Genomic DNA, 21394 nt, shown 5'->3' with positions numbered 1-21394 from the left:
TTGTATTAGTCCCTTCTCCATCATTTGATATTTCAAGTAGATGGGTTGCCCTGCAATCTAGAAGAAAAGGTACTGCACTGCAGCTATGGTGTTTGGTATTGCTTAGATAAAGCCTGTTTAAAGGGGGAGAAAATAAGATTGACATAAACCTCTTGTCAGCTTCCAGTCTGACGTAAATTCACACATATCAAAAAAGACTCAAAGAAAAAAAAAACCCAAAGTGGAAAAATAAGCTGGTCAAAGAAAACGCTTAACACATCTCTTCTTAAACATTAATCATACTATACTTGAGGGTCAAAACTATTGAGGTGAACAAGGACCATTTTGGTGCAAGCAAATGGAAAAAAACCCAACTAAGCTAGTGATTTAAAACAGATTGAAATTTTTAAAGTGAGACATAAAGGTCACAAAATCAGATTCAGATTGTTAAGGCATAGTGGGCAAGTTTTAATGAATTCTCAGTAAAGTTTTTAAGATAAGCACTCAAGAATGGAATATTGACATAAACCATTTTTTTTCCTAGTTAATAAGAAGAGAGCTAAGGAACATTCTAGAGAAAGATCAAACAAAATTATGAAAACTTAGTTTTGAACAAAGAAACTGAGCTTCCTAAGACTGAGTTTAGTAAATTTTCTACAGAACAAAAGAAAATTTTTTAACGATTGATTTTTACTCATATGCTGGGAGCAGCAGGGATACTGTTCTGTCTTCTCAAAATGTTAACATTCCAACATCTGTAAGCAGTAGAGAAGGTGGAATTAAAATAAGAAGGAATAGAGTTTCAAACCAAGTCATTATACCTATCAAGAAAAACAGTACAGTGACAAAGGTAAATGGTGATAAATATTTATTTTTTGTACTTGAAGATGTAGGCAAAATGGGTATATAAACAAGATGTCTCTTCAGTGTAACAGAAATCCACTTTGTCTCCAAAGCATTATGATAATTAGTATAAAGAGATTTTTCCTATAATGCCTTTACTAGACTTTAGAGGAGAGATCAATGTTGGTGAAATGGGCAGAAAGGAACCTCATGCAAGTCAACAAAAGAAAATGACAAAATTCTGCACCTGGAAAGGCATAACCCCATGTACTAGTACTGGTTGGAAGGTTGACCAACTAGGCTGCATTAGGCAGAACATTTCCAGCATGTCAAGGAAGGTGATCTTTCCCCTCTATTTAGCATGTGAGACACATCTGGAGTGCTGCATCCAGCTCTGGGCTCTCCAGTACAAGAGAGACAGTGTTGTACTGAAGGAAGTCTAACAAAAGACAACACAGTGCATTAAAGGATTGAAGCATCTGTCATTCTAATAGAGGCTGAGAGAGCTGGGTTTGTCCAGAATGAAAGAAAGGTTGGGGGTGGGTGGCATTGGTTGATGTTTATAAATACCTGATCGTAGGGTGTAAAGAAGATGGAGCCAGATTCTTCTTGGTGGTATCCAGTGAAGAAGAAAAGGCAGTGGGCACAAATTGAAATATGAGAAATTCCATTTAAACATAGAAAAAAACCTGTGTTTTTACCGTGAGGGTCAAGCTCTGGAACAGGTTGCCCAGAGGGACTGTGGAGTCTCTATCCTTGGAAATATTCAAACCCTGGACAACGTCCTAGGTAACCTGCCCTACTAGACTTCACTTGGAGCAGGATTTTGGGTTTGATGATCTTCAGAGGCTCCTTCCAACCTCAACAGTTCCGTGAGAGTGGTGTATGTGCCATCCTCTCACAGAACAGAAACCAGGCTCCATTGTTTTATTTTGCTTGTGTGTTCTATGTTAATTGGAATTAAAATCTTACATGAGCCTTGCTTGGAAGAAATCTACAAAAGAGCATTCAGGAAGGGGGCAGTGATTGCATCAATAACACATAACAAGTTGGTTCTCCCCTTACCAACTTCAGTGTCAACAATATTCCTCCTGGGATGGAAGATGAGGCATTTCAAATTTTTAGCCCTCTTTAATTCAGGCTAGACAAATTGTTTTAAGGGTATGGCTTATAGGACGCTCAAGTTATTTTTTTTCTGAGCCTAATAGTGAGGTAAATACAAATCCCATTAGAATAGTAGTTAATAACAGGGAAAAACAGAAGAATCATGATGTATGATTATGGAACCCTTGAGTAAGAAGAGCAAATTAACAAATTACTGGGATTTTTTTAATTTCTTTTTTTCTTTATCCTTGCATTTTACTCAAAATGAAAAAATCAAATGGAGACTAATTATAATGCAAAGAAAATGCTACGATTGTGGGACTGTGGCTTGTATATATATTTTTTTGTTTGCTTTTTCTTTAGATTTAATAATTTCTGAGTCAGATCTTTGGAATTAAAAGCAAAAACCTGTCAGGGATATCATAATATCTGGTTATTACCAGTTCTTGTAGGATAAAGTCAGCTATAGAATACGTTTGCTAGAAAAAAAAATCCTAGAATTACAGCAAATACTGCCATGATCTGAATGGACAGAGTGTGCTAATCGACAGATGTTACCACATCTGTCACGATAAACATGAAAATAGTCTTCCCAGAGATCTTCAGTAAATTGGTACCTTCCTGGAAGGTTCAATGCAGCTTTATCAGATAAACATAAACCAGAATCAAATTATAAGAATATAAATGCAAATTAATAAGATTATAGTACTTGTCCTCATTTGAGAAATGACACTGAATGCATAGTGTTGATGCGTACTACTAAGATGTTTTATGACTGAAGTTAAAAGATGTTTATGGAGCTATGCACCTTAAAGAAGGTTATTTTTCTTTCTTAATTGTATTGCTGACAGATAATGTTTATCACTTATCTGTAGCAGTTTATTGTAAAATGAACTAGTAGTGTATCAGTCCAACTGCTGACCCAGGTCATCATTAGAAAAACTTATGATGTTAATTGGTGCCATTTTAAGCAACCTCAGTAGATAACCAATATTCAGAATAGAGATGAGACTATTCCCTTACTTCCTCAAAAAGTTTCATCTTCTTTGTCGTGTTGGAACCTGCTTGTACTGTCACTGCTTTGGCTGCTTTTCTTCTTGGAATATGCAGAGAAATCAGATTTGCAGTGCTGTTACATTTCCCAACACAATAGCTTTCAGACTCATAGGTGATCTCTGCAATCCTATCTGTGAGAAGTGAAGGGTCGCCTGAAACAATATAACCACAATAACACATTGACAGTGGCATCAGTAACATGTGCCAAAATACAATCACAAGCACTGTCAGTGTAACTGTTTAGTTTTGTCAAACAACACGGAAACTAGAGAAATGTGGCACAGTATACAATGTAGAATAAATTTTATTAGTTGTCTGTGCTTAGTTTTGTTGCCATTGTTTTCATATGTGATACATATGAACAGCAGAATATGAAGTCAGTCAAAAGTAATAATATTAACTTCTATTATAGTAGTTTTCTACATATTGTTATTATTCATCGACGGTTTCTAAAATAATTGTTCATAAATTAGTTTCCATAAAATTCTGTAGAAAGGAATTTTCTGACTTTTTACAAATAGTTTAATTAAAATAACAAAATAGGGAATAAAGTCAAACACTGTATTCCCAGTTGTTATTTGAAACTGCTCAGCAGAATAACGTGTCAGCATCCAGAAAAGGTTGACTTGTTTTGTAATCAGGTTAGCAAAGACATTAATATAAATTTAGCTAAATGTAACTTAATGAATGTTCAAACTTCATCAGAAATGTGTTTCCCATTAGCTTTTTACTGGATGAATAACAAAATTACTCTTTGATGTCCAACTGGTCAACTTACTAACAGCTTGACAGGGAAAATGCAGAATCTGCAATATGACGCACAGCTACACCCATCAGTTCCACTGAGCAAATGTCTAAAATCCTTAGCAATTCTGATAATGCCATACAATCATTAACATAATAAATTTTCTAGGAGTTATGATATCACATACCAGCCCATTCAATATTTTGGTGATAGCACATGGACTTCCACTAGAGCATGTCAGTATATAATGTCAAATATCTGTTCCTTGTCTTGACTGTATTTCAGAGCTCAGATGTCACATGCCCCAGAGTAATTATTTCAAGCCATGTCTGAAGCATTTAATTGTTGATATAAAATTCTGTGCAGCCCCCAAAATTCATAGATAATAAAGTGTAATTGATTTTACCGTGTGTAACTATAAAAACAGAAATGTAAATTAATATTTTAGTCAATAATAAAGGCCTTTTACTGTGGGAATTAGAAATTTTTAGTCAGATATCTTAAAATATCATTAAAGCATCTCCAGAGGTCACATGGCATGTACCACAGAAAAAATTTATGTCATCTCAGGAATTCTCTAAAAAAAAATCATTTTTTGCAAAATAAAAATTTTCCATGGTTAAGTTTTGGATTTTATTACTACCTCCATTTTTCTGACAAGTGAAATCAATATGAAATTTTGTGTTCTCCTTTTTTTTCCATCATTCTGTCTACATTGTTCCTAATATATTATTATGTAATGCTTTTTTGAAACTTGATTTCACTGTTTCTTACTCTACTTTTCATTGTAATTCATTCTGTCTGCAATTGCTGAAATACCAAGATTTTCTGGAAGCTAGAAATCAGATTTTTTTCTTTATCTCCAGTATTTAATAGGCTTTGAAAAACTTTCAACTTTTGAGGAAAGTAAGGCAATTACTTATCATTTATATTCTCTTCCTCTAATTTGTACAATATTTGTGTAAATAATAAACATCAGAGCAGTGTACTAGCTTTGTAATGGAAGTTGGACTTGTAGAAATTTGATCTGTGTATCTGAGAGACTTAAATGATTTCTGAACTCACCATGTTTAGTTTATCACTGAAATTTCACATTATCTCTCAAGTGCGATATGTACCTGCCATACTTGCTCATGCAGCAAAAAGCAAAAGTCAGGACTGACGGAAGGTCATACCAGCCTAACTTCTTATTTCCTTGTTCTGGCTGATATGGCTCAATGTCAGTATCATTTTAAATTTGATTTCTGTCGTTGAAGATGATATTTAATGAGACTACAGTTGGACTTATATTTGCATCATGCTGTAAATGGGAAGAAATAAGTTACAGTACTTTTCACCTTGATCTTTCCAAAAATTCAGGGCAACTAACAGGAATAGAACACACATAATTTTCAGACTGCAACAGTCAGGCCATGCCATATGACAGACACTGATAGCCCACTTTAGTGTTGTAACAGAAATAAGTATCTGTTCTCACAGCCAATGTCAAATGCGCTCAAATTAAAACAACTTTTGCAATTTAAAGTTCAATCTAACCTATTCCTGAAGATGATACAGTAACCAAAGTGCTACTGAAACTGCAAAATGTATGTTTTTGTAGGTAGATTTGGAACAACACAAGTTTCTGCAGTTGATAGAGGGTAGTGAAATACAATGAATGAATTTTTCATTGATTTTTCTTTTGCTTTTCCTCTGCAAAAATATATAAAGTACTGGAATTTTGAATTCAGTTGTTTCAGAAGACCACACACAATAATGCTACTCAAAATGGTCTTTTTATTCTTTTTTTTTTTTTTTTTTTTTTTTTTAGAATAGTTCTGCACAGCTCAGTTATCTATTAAGACCTTTGTAATAAGCAATAATAAAATAAGCAGTTGACACAGAATTAACCTGAGAAATCTTAGAATAGTCTTTGGCTATATTTTGATGTATTATTTAACAGAAAACACTAACATGACCGATACAAGTCACTGAATGGGCAAACTGATTAACTGGTGATGAATTTTTCCTTCCTTTTTCTTTCCTTGGAAATTCTTTATTACTTTATTCCCACTAATTCTGAGCACTTCCCTCTGACAAAACAGGAATACAGCAGTTAATAATTCTGGAAAGAGAATCCGTTCCTCTGTTCTGTCATACCCTTGCTGTTCTGGCTGTTCCAAATTATAAATAAAACAGAGCCTTTGTAGAACTTCCTTATCTTCAGAAGCTATACTATATCCCTTCCTTTGTTAAACTACATTACCAGCTGTGTTTACACTGCCTGTACTTACCTAGTACAGATGTCCAAATTGCAGTATGCAAATAAACACATGAACTAGACTGTCCTGGTTTCGGCCAAGATAGAGTTAACTTTCCTTGGGCTGAGAGGGAGCACAACTAGAGGGCTGGGTCCGGATCGATCATTGGAGAATTCCATATCATGTCACGTCACGCTCAGTATATAGGCAGACACCTGCTCTCTCATGCCCCGTTTTGGTTTCTGGGTCAGCATGGCAGGATTTTCTGGTGCAGTCAGAATCGGTGGTGGGGATGGGCTCTGTATCGATTGCTGCTCGGTAAGCCACTGCTGCAATTTTACCCATTTTGGACTTAGTATTGTTACTGTTGGTTTTGTTACTATTAGTAAATATTTTTTTTATTCAACCTACGAATTTTTTCTTTTGTGTCTCCCCTATTTCACTGTGGGGAGGGGGGGAAGTAAACAGTTGGCCACCTGGCAATTGGCAACCAGCTGGGTTCAAACCACAAAATATACCTTACTCTAACTTTTGACACGTTATACGATTTTGTCGGTACTGCAATTTTCCCCATCAACTTCTGAAAAGTTGGGTGGGGACTTAGTGCATCCCTGTTAAAAACACACTCAAAACTACATTTTATAATTTTGCTATTGCTTGTCTTTTCTGTACAGATCACTAATCAAACACACATAAATTCATCTATGCATGTAGGTGAATTCTTCATGATGAAGAACCAGTTTGGCTGAAAAGTTCCTGTGTCTTTTACTGTAATATTTCAACCCAGATATTTTAATTTTTTTTTAACTTCTCCATTGTTGGAGGAAAGTAGCTCCTTAAGTGTTATGCTGCTTATCTTCACAAGTATGTTGTTTAGGGGACTACAGGTGTTTCAAGATAAAACTGCCAGAATTATTCCAAGACCTGACAGATTTGCTAACAAACAAACAGTCTTCTGATCAGTATCTTACCACTCCTCTATACCTTTGATATGAACCACATATGGCATCAATCCTGTTTGCCTGAATAAACTCCAATTTTCTAGTGACCAAGGTCAGATGAGTACAGAGAATAACTCAGCTGTTCTTAGCTAGCACATATGGTCTAGTGTTGCTGGTAATTTACTTACTATAATAAAAAAGTACTGAATACTAAATCCAAATCCCACTGCAGAATACCTCAGTGGTGTTTTATGCTAATGTATATCTGGTAAATATCTTACATAGCTATTTTATAAAGAAATACTTGAAATTATTGGCTAGTTTGGATGTTCAGAGATTTGTTAGGTCTAGCAACAGAACTGATAGGGGAATTTATTGGGGTTAAAAAAACCACCAATCTGTCTGTAGCACTAGACTGATTTTGATGACTATCATTACAGGAAATAACTAATGCTAATGCTGCTGTTTGACAGGTAACAAAAGAAAAAAAACCATGACAATGAAACTTCCATTAAATTTTTGAAATCTTTGAAGATAACAAACTGATATTTATTCCTAACTGTTTTGGACAACAAATTAACAAATAATAGTTAGTGGTCTTTCTATCCTTTCTCCTCATTCAAAAAGATTTTGAATGTTAATGCTGCCTGATGAGTTTCTTTCAAATGACAACAGCAACAGGGTGTTTTGGGCATAATGTATATTAATTTAGCTTTGATCACTGCACAAACATCTGTGCCAGTGTAGATGTTATGAGAGTACAGTTGTTAAAATCATGGCATTTTTACAAATTCTTATTCTGTTAGAGGTAAATATTTAAGGCAGTATTTGTGAACTTCATGCTCAATTCCAATGATGCAATTATGCACTCACTGCTTTCTGAAAAAGGAAATTGCTTCCAGATACACTGCAAACAAAGTGTGGAGTTTTGTACTACAGTTTGTATCTGAGAACAGGCAGAGTGAGCAGAAGTGGATTTATCTTTACAGAACATGCAGAATATAGGATCTGCTTTAAAAACAGATTAAATTTGCTTAATGTCTTATTCCTATTTATAAAGGAAGAAACCTACAAAAGTGTGAGAAATATCACGTCATTTTCCACAGTATTTTACAAAAAGATCCCTTGTGATGTTAGTTACAATTCAATAGAAGACTATAAATCATTCTGGTATAAAAGGCAAGGAAGGTTTCTGAAATCCATTAGTGATTTTTGAGCTATAAAATCTCTGCTTATTTTCAGGTCAAAGCTGATAGGGAAAACTTATTTCAATAGCATTAAGGTTTGGGGTTTTTTAACCATAAATTACTTTAAATATTTAATGTTTGTTCAAAATCTTTGGTTTTTAAAACAAAAAGTCAGTGCATTCAAGGCAAGAGTAAAAATATCTTTCTCTGAGCACTGCATTTTTCATTCCTTATAGCTCTATTCTTGGCAGAAACACCTTTCCTACATTTTTTCATTTGTGCTCTATGGACCATGAAAACTGACGATATGGAAGAGAGAATGCTGTATGCATTGGTTTTATTGTTTTTATGCTGACATAACAAAATCTAAATCATCTGGTTCACTCAGGGGTTTTCAGGCCTCAGCATGTCTGAAAAAGCAGTGGAAAAAAAGAAGGAAAAAAAAAAGTTCCCTGAGGTCAGAGGGCCAGAGTCAATGAGACCATGAGACCAGTCTGATAAAAAGGAGTGTCTTTTTCACTTTTCTTTGACTGAGAAAAAGACAGTCTCATAGTTCTGGGAGATGATAAAGAAAATACTGTACTACAAAGGTACTTTTCATGACCAGTTGTTAACCTAGTCAGAAAACCAGATGATACTCAGAAGTTCACTTGAATTAACACAGTCGGTTGGGTGATAGAGGACAGCTAAGCTGATTTAGGTCTGGTCTTCTGTCCAGCACCGGTGGACTGCATAATATTTTCAGTATACTTAAGATGCTAGAGATTAGCATGGTGCTCTAACAGCTGTGATTTAGCCTATAGCAATGACTCAGACTGTGCACTACATATATGTGAATGCAGAGTTTGGAATGTCTGTGGCATCATATTATATTATGGAGGCATCAGGTGCAGATATGCAATTAAGATCAAATTGTGTTTTACACATAATGTGCTCAGCTATGTCAAAATTGATAAATATACTGCTTCTGCTGCCACAAAAAACAGCACTCACTTTTGGACTACAGAATTAGCTAAGGTGTACAGGAAACTAGAAGTTATTTCAGTCATAACAAAAAATTAAATGAATTATTTAAAAGAAAACATATGGGAACAGGCATGTAGTGATACTCTGTAAAGGTAAAAATTAATAAGATCTGATCTATTCCATTCTGATTCCTGTAGCTGATTCCGATATTCATCATTATTTGCATATATTATTGTTTAGCTCAGAAGTCCCAGTAATGGATCATTGTTGTCCACTTCAGAAACACTGAGCAGTTTGTAGAAAACAGTACCTATTCCAAAGAATTCAGATTCATGTTAAGAACTGGGAGAGGTGTATCAGTGTACACAGATATAAATTACAGAAAAGAGAAAGTACAAAAAATGTACAACGTAAAAAACATATCATTGGTCACTGATAGATATTTGAACAGTAGCAATCGGTCCTTGCAGATTTCCTTTTGGTGACAGTTCAGGAAAGTGAGCAGGCTATTTATGTTTATTTACATGTTATTTTCATCTATGCAAGTGTTCAAATTCTTTCAGATACCCTTATCTTTGAATTTCCCTGTGTTTATAATGCTTGAAGACAATTACGGAATTCCTAAGACATTCTTTACCTTAGGCTGTTGGTTTGTTCTTTCAGCTTCAAGCTTGTCAAACTATGATTTGAAATGTATTCAGTTAATTTTGTTTATCTCTCTATTAATGGTACTAATACTCTGTGGACTAAAATACTGGAGACATATCCCAAATGTGTTAGAACAGCTATGAGCTATAAGAGGATCGTCTATAATATTTGCTTCAACTAAATTTGACATCTAGCCTTCTTAAACTTAGAAAAATATTGAGATAAATTAGTGGTTTTGCCATTATTAGGAACAGCAGAAATGTATTTGCTAGATTATTTCACAGCTGTGTAGATTTAGGGCATGTGTTGAAACAAAATGTCAAATTTACGAAAGGAATAAAATAAACATATTATATGAACAGTTCATCTTGGATTTCTGTACTGGTGTTTTGGATTTCCAAGGGGTCATGTATGAAACAATTGGGATGAGTCTACTTCAGTTTCAAAGGACTGAAGGGTGAAAAAGACAGGAGAACACATATTTTCCTGGCTAATAATGGGCTTGTCTTTGTCTTGATGTATAAACTACATAAATTCACAATGATTTTTTGAGTTTGTTTTTGTGGGTTATTTTCCCAAACAAGAAATGGTATGTTTTAGTTTGTTTTCTTGAAATTGCTCAACATTAAACTTTGAAGAGTTTCTAGAAATGCTTATTACTGTATGCAACTTCATACTGATAAATAATCATAGAAATTAATGAAAACTCAAATTTGGAGGGAGCCTTTAGAGATCCCTTCCTCTTGCTGGAGGAGATCTGTTTTCCTAATTGAAAGCAAGGCCTCAGATTAGTTTATTAGGGGCTATGTTAAGCGGCCTCAAATATTTCCAGTGAGCTGATTCCACTTCTCTGGGCTATCTGTTCCAATGCTTAGTTGTTTTTTCTTTATATCCACACAGAATTTCTCTTCAGCAGCTTGGGCCATTGCCTCTTATCCTGTCACCATGCATCCTAATGAAGAGTGTACCTTCAACTTCTCTCTAACCTTCTCTTTAGGTAATGGGAGAACATGATAGATTATGTGGAAGCCTTCCATTCCAGGTTGAACAATACCATTTCCATCAATCTTTCTTTGTAAGATAAGATCTCCAAGCCTCTGATCACCTTGGTGGACACTCTCCAATTGTAACATCTCTCTTGAACTTGGAGGACCATAACTGGACACAATGTTTCTGGTGTGTCTTGACAAGTGCCAAATATTGTGGATTACTCACATCCCTTGTTCTGCTGGCTATAGTCTTGCTGATACAGCCTGCAGTTTGCTTTCATGCTGCAAGGATGGTCTGCTTACTTGTATTCAGTTTGCTGTCCTCTTGGATCCATAAATCTTTTTCAGCCAAGATACACTCCTGCTAGTCAATTCCCAGTCAGTACGAATGTTTGGGATTACTTTCTCTCAGGATAAACTTTGCATTTATCTTTGTTAAACCTCATGCAATTCCTGTCATACTAATTTTCCAGCCTCTTGAGGTCTCTCTGCATGGTAGCTCCTACTTCCAGTGTATCTACCTCCTCTCCCTGCTTGGTGACATCCACAACCTTGGTGACGGTGCTTTCAGTACCATTTTCCAAACTATTTATAAAAATATTTAAGGGTATCAGGTCTAGGACTGACCCCTGAGGCACTCCACTCATGACAAGATGCCAATCTGGCCTTGAGCTTTTAACGACCACTTTTCAGGATCAACATCTCAGATAGTTCTCCACACGTAGGTTCTCCATCTGTCCAGTCAATATCCTACCAGCTTGTCATCAAGGATGTTTGTGGGAGACCATGTTGGGCACCTTGCTAAAGCTAATATAGACAGGTCTTTATCAATGCACTTTTCATATGTCATTCTTTTTGTCAATGCAAACACATAAATGATGAGTTTGGTAAAGTAACTCAGAAGTGACATTTCATAGTCTGTGTATTACAGAAGATCAGAATAAATGTGCACAATTGTTCTTATGGCTTTAAAAAAATCCATGAATCAATCAACTTTAAAAAAAGTGGCCTGCATCCACTAAGAATGCAATGCTCAGGAAAACAAAAGTCACACAGCTGTTATAGGCAGTGTCATAAGTGGAAAAGTGTAGTAGGATTGGGAGTCTGTGGGGTTTTTTTTTTACATAAATATTGTTATGGTTTAATTCTTATGTGGTGGAGAGTGCTTTTATAAAATATATAAGAACTGGGCTTCTGACCTTTTTTTATTTTTTTTTTCCAAAATTTAATCTTAATTACCTTTAATCTTTCATTTGTTACTACAGTCTCTTTTGAGTTTAAATATTGCATGGGTGACAACAAAGTTGTGGCATTGTCTGTGACACCCAGATGCTTTTAGAAGCCAAGAAAGAACTTGGATGCTATCATTAAAATAAAAATCCCCATTAATGGATCCTGTACCTTTTCCTTTGTAGAAAAATGTCAGAATGTGCCTGACACATTTTTGCTGTGCATTTATCCATCTCGTATTGTATCATGAGGTCTGCTTCCCTGTCATTTTATCCTTGTTTAGTCTGGCATTCATTCAACATCCTGATATTTTTCTAACCTTGTGGTCCAGAGCCTTTCTGCTCAGATATTTGTCATTCCTAGCCAGTGCTTCAGGATAGAGCAGTAAGTAACACATTGCTAATGATGATTCCTTCTGTTTCCAGCCTCACATCTGTACATAACACCAGACTAACTTAGAGCCTTTGCCACGCTTCATTTTTTTGATCCCTGACATGCACAGATCCCTGACATGCACAGATCCCTGACATGCACATCTTCCAATGATCTTTAATTTATGAATGCTGAGGGTGTCACTGACAGTATCCTCTGAATATCATTGTGAGAGCTACCATTTTATGCACTAGGTAAATGAGTTTCTTGATTTTCTTAATCTTAACATTTCCATCTTTGCTGTTAGTTCTCTTTATTTAATCCAGTGAAATTAAAATATTGCAAAGCATAGTCAGCTTTCTTACTGCTCTTCATTGTCTTCAGCATACTGAGGGAACACAAGCATGATAAATCATGTCACCACAAGTTATCTTATACAGACGTCATTTCTGGTTGATTTCAAGTAAGGCTGGATTTCCAGACAGTGATTTCCAGTTAGATGAAACAATATGGTGAACTAAACCAGATAAAATAATACACTTCATTGATGGAGTATGTAAGTTGATTAACCAGATTAGTTTGCGCACAGTGAAAGAAGATGGAAACATAATGTAAATTGCAGCATCTGCTTCTATCAGTAGGAATGACACAGTCATAACCACAAGAAGTAATATGTACATATTGGAGTGTCATTGTCTTTAGTTCAATGTCAAATGGGCTCCTGATGCTTTTCATTGTTCTGGCTTCTTGATTTTAGTCACGTGAGTCTGCAGAGTAGTTTGTCAAACACAGAGGAAAATCATTCATGGTTGTATTTTTCTGAATCAAATGTGTTTTGTTTTTTGTTTTGTTGTTGTGTTTGTTTGTTTGTTTGTTTTTATTTATTTTCAGATTAAACACACTGTTGTGTGTAAAACAAATCCCATAACTTGTACTATACACCTTTTTTGGTAAGAATTTCTAAATGCTAGTTAGAATTTAGGGGTCACAGGTAGATGGGCTGTTTTCCTTGGTATCATTTCAGTTCTGACTTTTAGCTTTTAGGTGTGGAAGAAAGCAGTGCAAAGACATTGTAGTGTTCTGCTTATATGAGAAAACTGAGATCACTGTGCACTTTCTATCACCCTTGTTAGCTTCACAGTGGTGAGCCATGTGCACTGATATTCTAGGTTTTGTGTTATCTTCTACAGTCTCACTAATCGTGTGTAGACTTTTTTACTCATTTTTGGTTTAATTATTCTGGTAAGTGAGCTATCCTATGCAGGAGCTTTCTCTGATTGTTGGTGACCTTTGTTCCTTCCTTTTCAGTAGTAGCTGTGGCTTCATCCTAGCTGATTAAATCAGTCATCGTAATGTGAGCACTCTGTCCTTTAGAGGATATTGTATTTTTTCACGTGCTCTAATGCTTCAGTTGAGAGCAACCATTCCCCTTGCTAACATGTATTCATCCTGGAATTTATTTATTTTTTTCAACAGAAATATAGAAATGCATTTGTATTACAGTTAATTCTTTCTTTATTTTCTATTATATCTCATTTGTTTTTTCTTTTTTTTTTTTTTTTCATCAAGATGTGTCAGCAATGTGTATCTAACAGTTTACTAAAATGTTTTCTCTGCCAATTTTTTATGTTGCTCAGATTATAGTGGCTAAAATGTTTGTTTTGTGAACTGGGGTAAAGATTGTATGTCAAGAGAATTAAATACAGGTTCTTGGTAAAATTTTACAAATATTGAAAAACATTAATTTTCCATCCTTTCTGTATTGCATAGTAATTTAGACTCCTACAGAACTGATGTGCATTGCTTAGAGTATGTTACCCTACAATCTAATATTAACTGTTTGCAAGAATTATTTGATTTTTAAAATAAACCCTGTGAGGCGAGACCATATCTATTTGCTTTTCTCTATTCAATGCGTTCACAGTATATTCTGAAGGAAAGGGATTTCCCCTTTCATTGTTACTAAAACCTTTTGCAATCAGCCACAAACCATATTCAGTACAGTAACAATGTGTTCATGCAGAGTCCAAAAGTCTTCAGTTTTGTTAGCACTGACACTAGAGTTAGTTCAAATGCTTGATTTGCTAAATCCCCAGGCAGAGTGAAATAACTCTTGAATTCTGCCTCAGCAGGGGGATAAAGTAATCTTTTTCAGAATAGACTTTATTTTATTCCACATACACTGTTAATTCTCCTCTGGGGCAGAATTTATGGCTGCCAATCAGCTGAACTTCAGAAGGGTTTGTAGTGTTAATCTTTGTTTAGTATCTCCATGAGAGCTGATGGCAGAGTTATGTTTAAGGCTGACATTAAATATGAAAAACTCCTAAAAAAGTCTGATTAAACTAGTTCTCATGCTGTATTTCTATGTTTTATTTACTAGGCAAGATTTAACATTACTGAACATTTTCTGATACATCTTGAGTTGGAAACATTATTAAACAGATGGGGCAAATCTAATGTAAAATGCTTAGTACTTCTAATACCTTCAATTCATCCAGTGGTTATGATCTCTTAAGCAGTGTGTTTTACAAAGATGAGGGAAGATAATATCTTTTTTTAAAGAAGCTGAGGTGAGAGAAAGGAAGTAACTCCTCTGTATTTGCACAGCATCTGTTTGTGCCAAACTACTCTCTCCTTTGTTCCAAACTACTGTCTCTCTCTTCCTATCATAACAGTTCTTTGCATTCTGGGAATATTACAGCAGAAAACATGTATTCAATCTTAGGACTTTTAGTAATCAGTTTCTGAATCACAAGCTGGTATTAGTGTGACCAGAGTGTGATACTGTCTCCTACGTAAAAGCTTTCTCCAAGTATTTTTGCAGTGCACCATGGATAAAACGTTTGCTGCCCTCTCCTTCACAACTGTTTTCTCCATATACTGCCATCTGTAAGTGCTTTGATTACTTCAGATTGCCACACTGTGTATTAAGTTTTGAGAACTGCTCAGGAGTAGCTGATTGAAATAAGAATGAAAATTTCAAATGTGCCAGAATCCACAGATTCTCCTATAACACTCATCAATATTGTTGATGAACTTGGCTATGGTGAATACGTAATAGTTTTCCACTGACTTCAAATATTTATAGGTCTTCATCCTACATAAAAACATATAAACAATAAAAAACAGATAAACAACAGATCTGTCCAGCTGTTTTGTTTTACACAGACAAGATGAAAGGTACAGATGAGATGAAAAGTACAGGCACCCTTAGAAGAATGCTGTGATAAAACCTGGTGTAGTAAAATACAATAAGAGAGTAATTTGCAAGCTGAGAATTTGCCTTAACTCATATAGCATATTATTTTTATTCATGCATCATCTAATATTTGTTTTTCAGAAATCCAAAATCTCCACTTATGACAAGATGTGGGCCTTCATGAGTAGCAGGAGGCAGTCAGTACTTGTCAAAAGTAATGAAGAAGGTATCCAGCGTGTGCTTACCTCTGATTATGCATTTTTAATGGAGTCAACAACCATTGAGTTTGTCACACAGCGGAACTGTAACCTCACACAAATTGGAGGCCTGATAGACTCAAAAGGTTATGGTGTTGGAACTCCCATGGGTAAGTGATATGTCAACCATTTGTTCTTTGTTCATTAATCTTAGTTGCTGCAGTAGCATAGAAAAGTTCCCATACACTGTTGCTTTCTCTACATCTTCTCCTTCTCTTTTTCCCACCTGGGGGAAATATTACATATTTTATCAACATTTATGGATTTTACTGAATTTTCTAAACAGGAAAACATATTTACTTTATAAAGAATTGGACATTTTCATATGATATGTTTCTCATATGGTGCCTTCCATATGTTCAACAACAACAAAAAGTACTTTTCAAAGCATTTTATTTTATAACAAAATTTTTTAAAAATGTTGATATCTCTCTCTTTAGAGAATGAGGTGCTAGTAGTACAAAGCTTGCATTAGTAAATGGGACAATGCTTCTATACTGAGAAGGCTAATCATTGAGATTCTTAAAAGAGGAGGAAAGTTTCCATAACATGCTATGTATAATCCACAGACAAAAGACATACTGAATTAACCTTGTGGAATATGGTTTTGCAGAGCAATTCCAATCTTGTAAATATTTTCCAGGTCAGGTGTTCTTGACTAGGCACAAAACTTTAGTTGCAAGATTAGAAGCCAACTACATACATTAGTTTGGCTGCTAGAATCTGCAGGATGGGATTCATCAAGCACTGAGGTGCTGAGTTCCCATTGATTGCAGTGATTTTTGAAGGACATGAGCTGAGGATCTGGCTTTAGATTTCAGAATAGATGGGAATAGAAAATGGTGTGTACTCTGTCAGTACTGCACAATGATCCCACTTAATATTGTAAGATCATCCTGCGGACTTCTTTGAAAGGCCAATATTTATTTTAACTTTATTTTTAAGAAGAACTTATCATTTTGTGATTGATGTGATTATGTTTTAGATTTTTCTCAAATAGGTCTTACATTTGGTACTAAATTTATCTGTGTTAATGGTATACACTAAATCATTTTATGGGAAAGGTTGTGTCCAGTACTTTGAATCAAGCACATGGTAAGGAAGGTTAAGAAATAAACTTTACTGGAATATCTTGGATAAAGAGGTATCTAGTATTATCAATATAGGTTTCCCCTATATGTTGTAGACATTTACTGCAACTTTAATAATATATTTATAACTTTCATTATTTCAGTAATTCATGATGAAATGGACATCTGCAGAAATTATGATTCTATTCATTCTGTCTTTGAACAGTTTGTTCTTAGAAATCTAGTTTTAATCCATATACCAATTTTTCCATCCTATTTTACTGTGGCTTCTTATATTGCTGAATACGTTCTGTAGGCATATACATGCCAAAGGGACTGGACTTCAGTCTTGATTGTCTTTGTGGTATCTCTTATTTTCTGATACATAAACCTTATTTTGAGGATGAAAACCACCTTCCATTTAGGTTTAGTATGGGGAAAATGAAATCTTAGTGATAGTTTAAAATCCCTGAATAAACTGCATGCAACTTATGAAACATCTGAAGCATGCCCCAGAAACCGAAGTGCCAAAGTGATAGGAATCAGAGAGACCAGGCTAATTTTGATTATGTGTAAATCAGAGAAGCAGGATAAACACTGGAGAAAACAGTTGAAAAGCAATGATAAAGCCAGAATCAGAATTCTAGAGTTAAGGTTTAGAGGAAGAAGTATTGGATGTAAAGAGGCAAGGAAGCAAGTGAGCAAGTAAGTAAACTGTCTTTTGGTCTTTCTCCCCTACATTATTTGGGGAGAACAGGGACTATGCAGGCCCTATTTCTTCATTAACTTCAAGCCATATCAAAGACATTATTCAATTCTTATTCATTTTCAAGATTCCAAGTAATAACAAATTATCTGTGTTGAGAGAAATAATAGTGTTGTACAAGGGAATCTGTGATCTGGAATTGTCTTGAGTCAAGATGGAACAAATAGAGGATATATCTGCAGAGATCACCTAATGAGGTAAAACAAGAGCTGAAACAGTGTTAAACTTAGCAAAAGAAGTTAAAGTAAGATCTGAAAAAAAAAAAGGTGAGGCCTTCACAAAGGGAAATAAAACTTAAAATAAGATGTAAAGTAAGGTTTTCACAAAAGAAATGAAGGTACAATAAAACAGCATCTGGAGCTTTTCCAGAACAGCTAAGAATAAGAGATTAATCCTGTGTTTGGGCAGTATCTATAAAATGCTATCCAGACAGTTATAATTCATAAAAGTTTTGCATCTTGTGTATTAATCACACAGTCTCGGATGAAAGAGATTGGGTAACCTCCACTGAAATAATGCATAATTCACACATACATTTGAAAGGAAACCTTACAAAGAAGCATATCCATAATGCCTGTCAGAATATTTTTTGTTAAATATATTGCTTTATTGAAGCTAAAAAATCTTACAGAACAGTGGATAATGCAAAATAAACTCATGCATTATAACTAATCTCATTTCTATAGAAAAAATAATTCCAGAGTCTTTAAAAAATCTTATGACATTGTTAAATCTACAGAAGCAGATTTCATAATTATTTAATGTTATGGAAGATGTTTATAGATATGTAGTTGAGTAATATTTTTTTTAGAGTTAATAATCCTAAGAGTCAAGTGCTTGGAAAACTACAGTGTAATGGTTTCAAAAAGCATGGGTTACAGTTTGTGCCTATTTGGGAAGCAACACATCTCTGAGCAGAACAATACAGAACTATTTGTATTAGAGGCATGGTATCTGAAAGATATAGATGTCATCTCCCCAAATTTGGAAAAAAATCTGGTTTATCTCCTGGAAAAGTGGCTTGAAGTTGTAGAAATATTTGCACGTAAGATTAAATTTGTAGAATACAGTTGTTACATGCCTTATGTTGAATACAGTAGAATGGATATGGTTACTTTTGGGCAACAGCATCAAAGGAAGTAGGTGCAACCGATCTTGTTCCTTTTGAAGGCTAATAGAATAATAGTAAGAACATAATTTGCTTGAGTCTAAGTAGCTACAAGCAGAAGACCTAAAAGCTTTCCTAACAGAAAAATATGCTATCAGAGTAGTTTATGATAGGATAATCACTTGGAAAATGCAACCACCCAAATATAGCACAAGCTTAGAGTACTACAGTAAAAGCTCTATGCTCTTGATGTGAAAGTTTTAAATTCAGAGAAAGCAAGTTGCACAAGATGAGGAGAAGAAACTGCAGATAAGTCATTGTAGACCTATCAACTCCTTCCAAACACACTGAAGAAGCAAAATCTGAGCTTACATTACTATTTTACATTAGTTTACATTATTATTTTAATCCTTCTAAAAGCATTAGTGAAGTAAACAAAGTTTAGAATGTTGAAATATAGCCTTGATGAAGGAAATTGGAAAGACGTACTTTTGGCACAAAGTAGGATCAGTGTACACCTTTAAAATCAATAAAATACACTGCTGTTTGAAATAAGTGCAAGACAGCATCCTGTGTAATATCGTTTCTGTAACCTTTATTTAATATGTCACATATGACACCTGCAGCACTGAAGAATAAACTAGAGGTAGTGAATTTGATAAACTGTATGTAGAATGAATGATTCTCATGATACACATTTATAAATTAAGGTAATAGTCTTGTATATACTTGAATTCATTTTCAGTCAGCCACCTCTTGCGCTAGGCTAGAAAGATTTCTTTTATAATGAAAAGAGAAGGGAAGAACAGACCTGGGATGAGATATTTGACAGCAACTGATACTTTGGAGCAGATAAGGGAGAACCTATTTGTAACGGGGGTTGTGTTTGTTTTGTTTTATTTTCAATCTTTGCAACTTTCTTTATACCTTTGTAACCAACAGTGTAACACTTGCTTTGCTAGAGCACACTGTGGGGTTTTTTTCTTTCAGTTTGAAGCTCCACATGCCAGGGTTTGTATTGGCTATGTTCTGACATGGCCTATTAGGAGGCACTATTTTGCTAGTCCTGTGTTCTTCATCAGTGAATCTGGTAGATATGAAAACTTTTGTTAACTTGCATAAAGCTAGAAGTATGCTGTATAGTTTATTTCTAATGTATGTATGTATATTACATGCTGTATGTATCATGTACAATTATCTATTAGAAATACATATGTATTTCTTTTAGTGGTTGGAATTTGGCTTTGTGTGGGCATACACCTCATCAAGGTTGATATTCAAGGGATGAAGGAAGGGAGGGAGAGAGGGAACAAGGAGGAGAAAGAGAGACAAAGAGAGAGAAAGAGAGAAAATACACAGAAAGCAAACAAATGAAAAGAGGGCAGAGAGAAAACAAACCCTTTGTGTATGCAGATTAAATTCCATTTTTAATGATAGATCTACTAAAGTGTTACTTATCACCTCCAGTAATTTTAAATGTCCCATTTCTTCATCATGCATGATAAAGGTGTTTAAAATTGGGTTTGTTCTTGAATAAATCCCAACTGGGGCAAATTTACTATTGCAAAGGATTCCTAAATGTTTATGATACTTCCACATGCTTATGGTCTTCTTATCTAGCATAAATTGTAACTTTTTTTCAAGAAAACATAGTCTATCCAGTAATATAGATTACATGCCCTACTGAAACACAGTTAATATGACTTTCCTATGGTCAACATACTGTAAACCCCAGTAATATTAAGTGACAAATGCTATTTTTCATAATGGGTATTTATTAACATCATTGTTAATGTGAAGTGAACCACATGAAAGGTTAGAAATTTAGCTTCTATGCACTCTATATTAAGGCCTTAATGGTCTGCAAAGCTACTTTTCACTTTTTTTCTTTGCTTTTTACTCTACAATTGGAAGAAACATATTTGAAATCACCTCTTGGAAAAAATAAATGTTCATCTTTCTGGGGCGGTTTCAGATTCTTATTTCTTTTCTAAATTCCTGTTTCTCTTCAGCATATTAGACAGCAGGCTACTTTCCATCTGGCTTGGGCAGATTTTCTATTGAGTTGCCAGTTGCATCTATGTTGAACCTGTATTACATAAATGGCTGACAAGTGTATATGTCAAACCCATTGCATATGAACAGATCTACTGAGCATGCACCTTTCAGATGATCTGCACATATGTAGCAACTCAGGACTATTCTGTATATGCCAGACAAACTCTGTATGTGTGGAGATACATGTAAAGCAATGCCTTTGACATTTTGAAAATTCAAAGTAGCAGGTGTAAGTAATCCTAAAAATTTGCATAAATTTCTTCTAATTCTTAGGAAATACAAAATGGAAACTGGTGTTTGAAAGATATGGTGCATATAGGAAATCAGAGCTAGTCATTTCTCTACTGTTTCTCTGTGGTTGTTGAGCTGCGGAAAGTTACAGAATTAGATTAAGAGGGGGCTTTAGCTGTATAGCAGTGATCTTCCTATAATATCTGATAATGGTGAGGTAAAAAAACAGTTTGAGGAAAAGATGAAATACATATTTTTTTAACCTTTCTTCTTGTTCAGTACAAGAAAATAAATTGTGCTATCAATATTAATACCTCAGTTGCAAAACATAGTGAGCTGAACATATTACATGATGTTCTTCACTTTTACTAGTTTTATGGCTTACTTTTCCTTGCTGTGATG

General features: G+C 34.8%; 1 protein-coding gene across 5 annotated transcripts in view; it reads left to right on the top strand.

The window, feature by feature from the left end:
• Positions 1 to 21394, top strand: part of GRIK2 (glutamate ionotropic receptor kainate type subunit 2) — a 445391-nt gene that overhangs the window by 390063 nt on the left and 33934 nt on the right. For all 5 annotated transcript variants that reach the window (XM_074819452.1, XM_074819453.1, XM_074819455.1 and 2 more), the window contains one exon: positions 15644 to 15869. In XM_074819452.1, the coding sequence (XP_074675553.1) occupies positions 15644 to 15869 (226 nt within the window). The remainder of the gene's footprint in view (positions 1 to 15643; positions 15870 to 21394) is intronic.

This window comes from Strix aluco, chromosome 3 (genome assembly GCF_031877795.1).
Source record: "Strix aluco isolate bStrAlu1 chromosome 3, bStrAlu1.hap1, whole genome shotgun sequence".
Classification (NCBI taxonomy): domain Eukaryota; kingdom Metazoa; phylum Chordata; class Aves; order Strigiformes; family Strigidae; genus Strix; species Strix aluco.
Note: the sequence above shows the minus strand (reverse complement) of the source record. Positions and strands in the feature narration are given on the sequence as shown.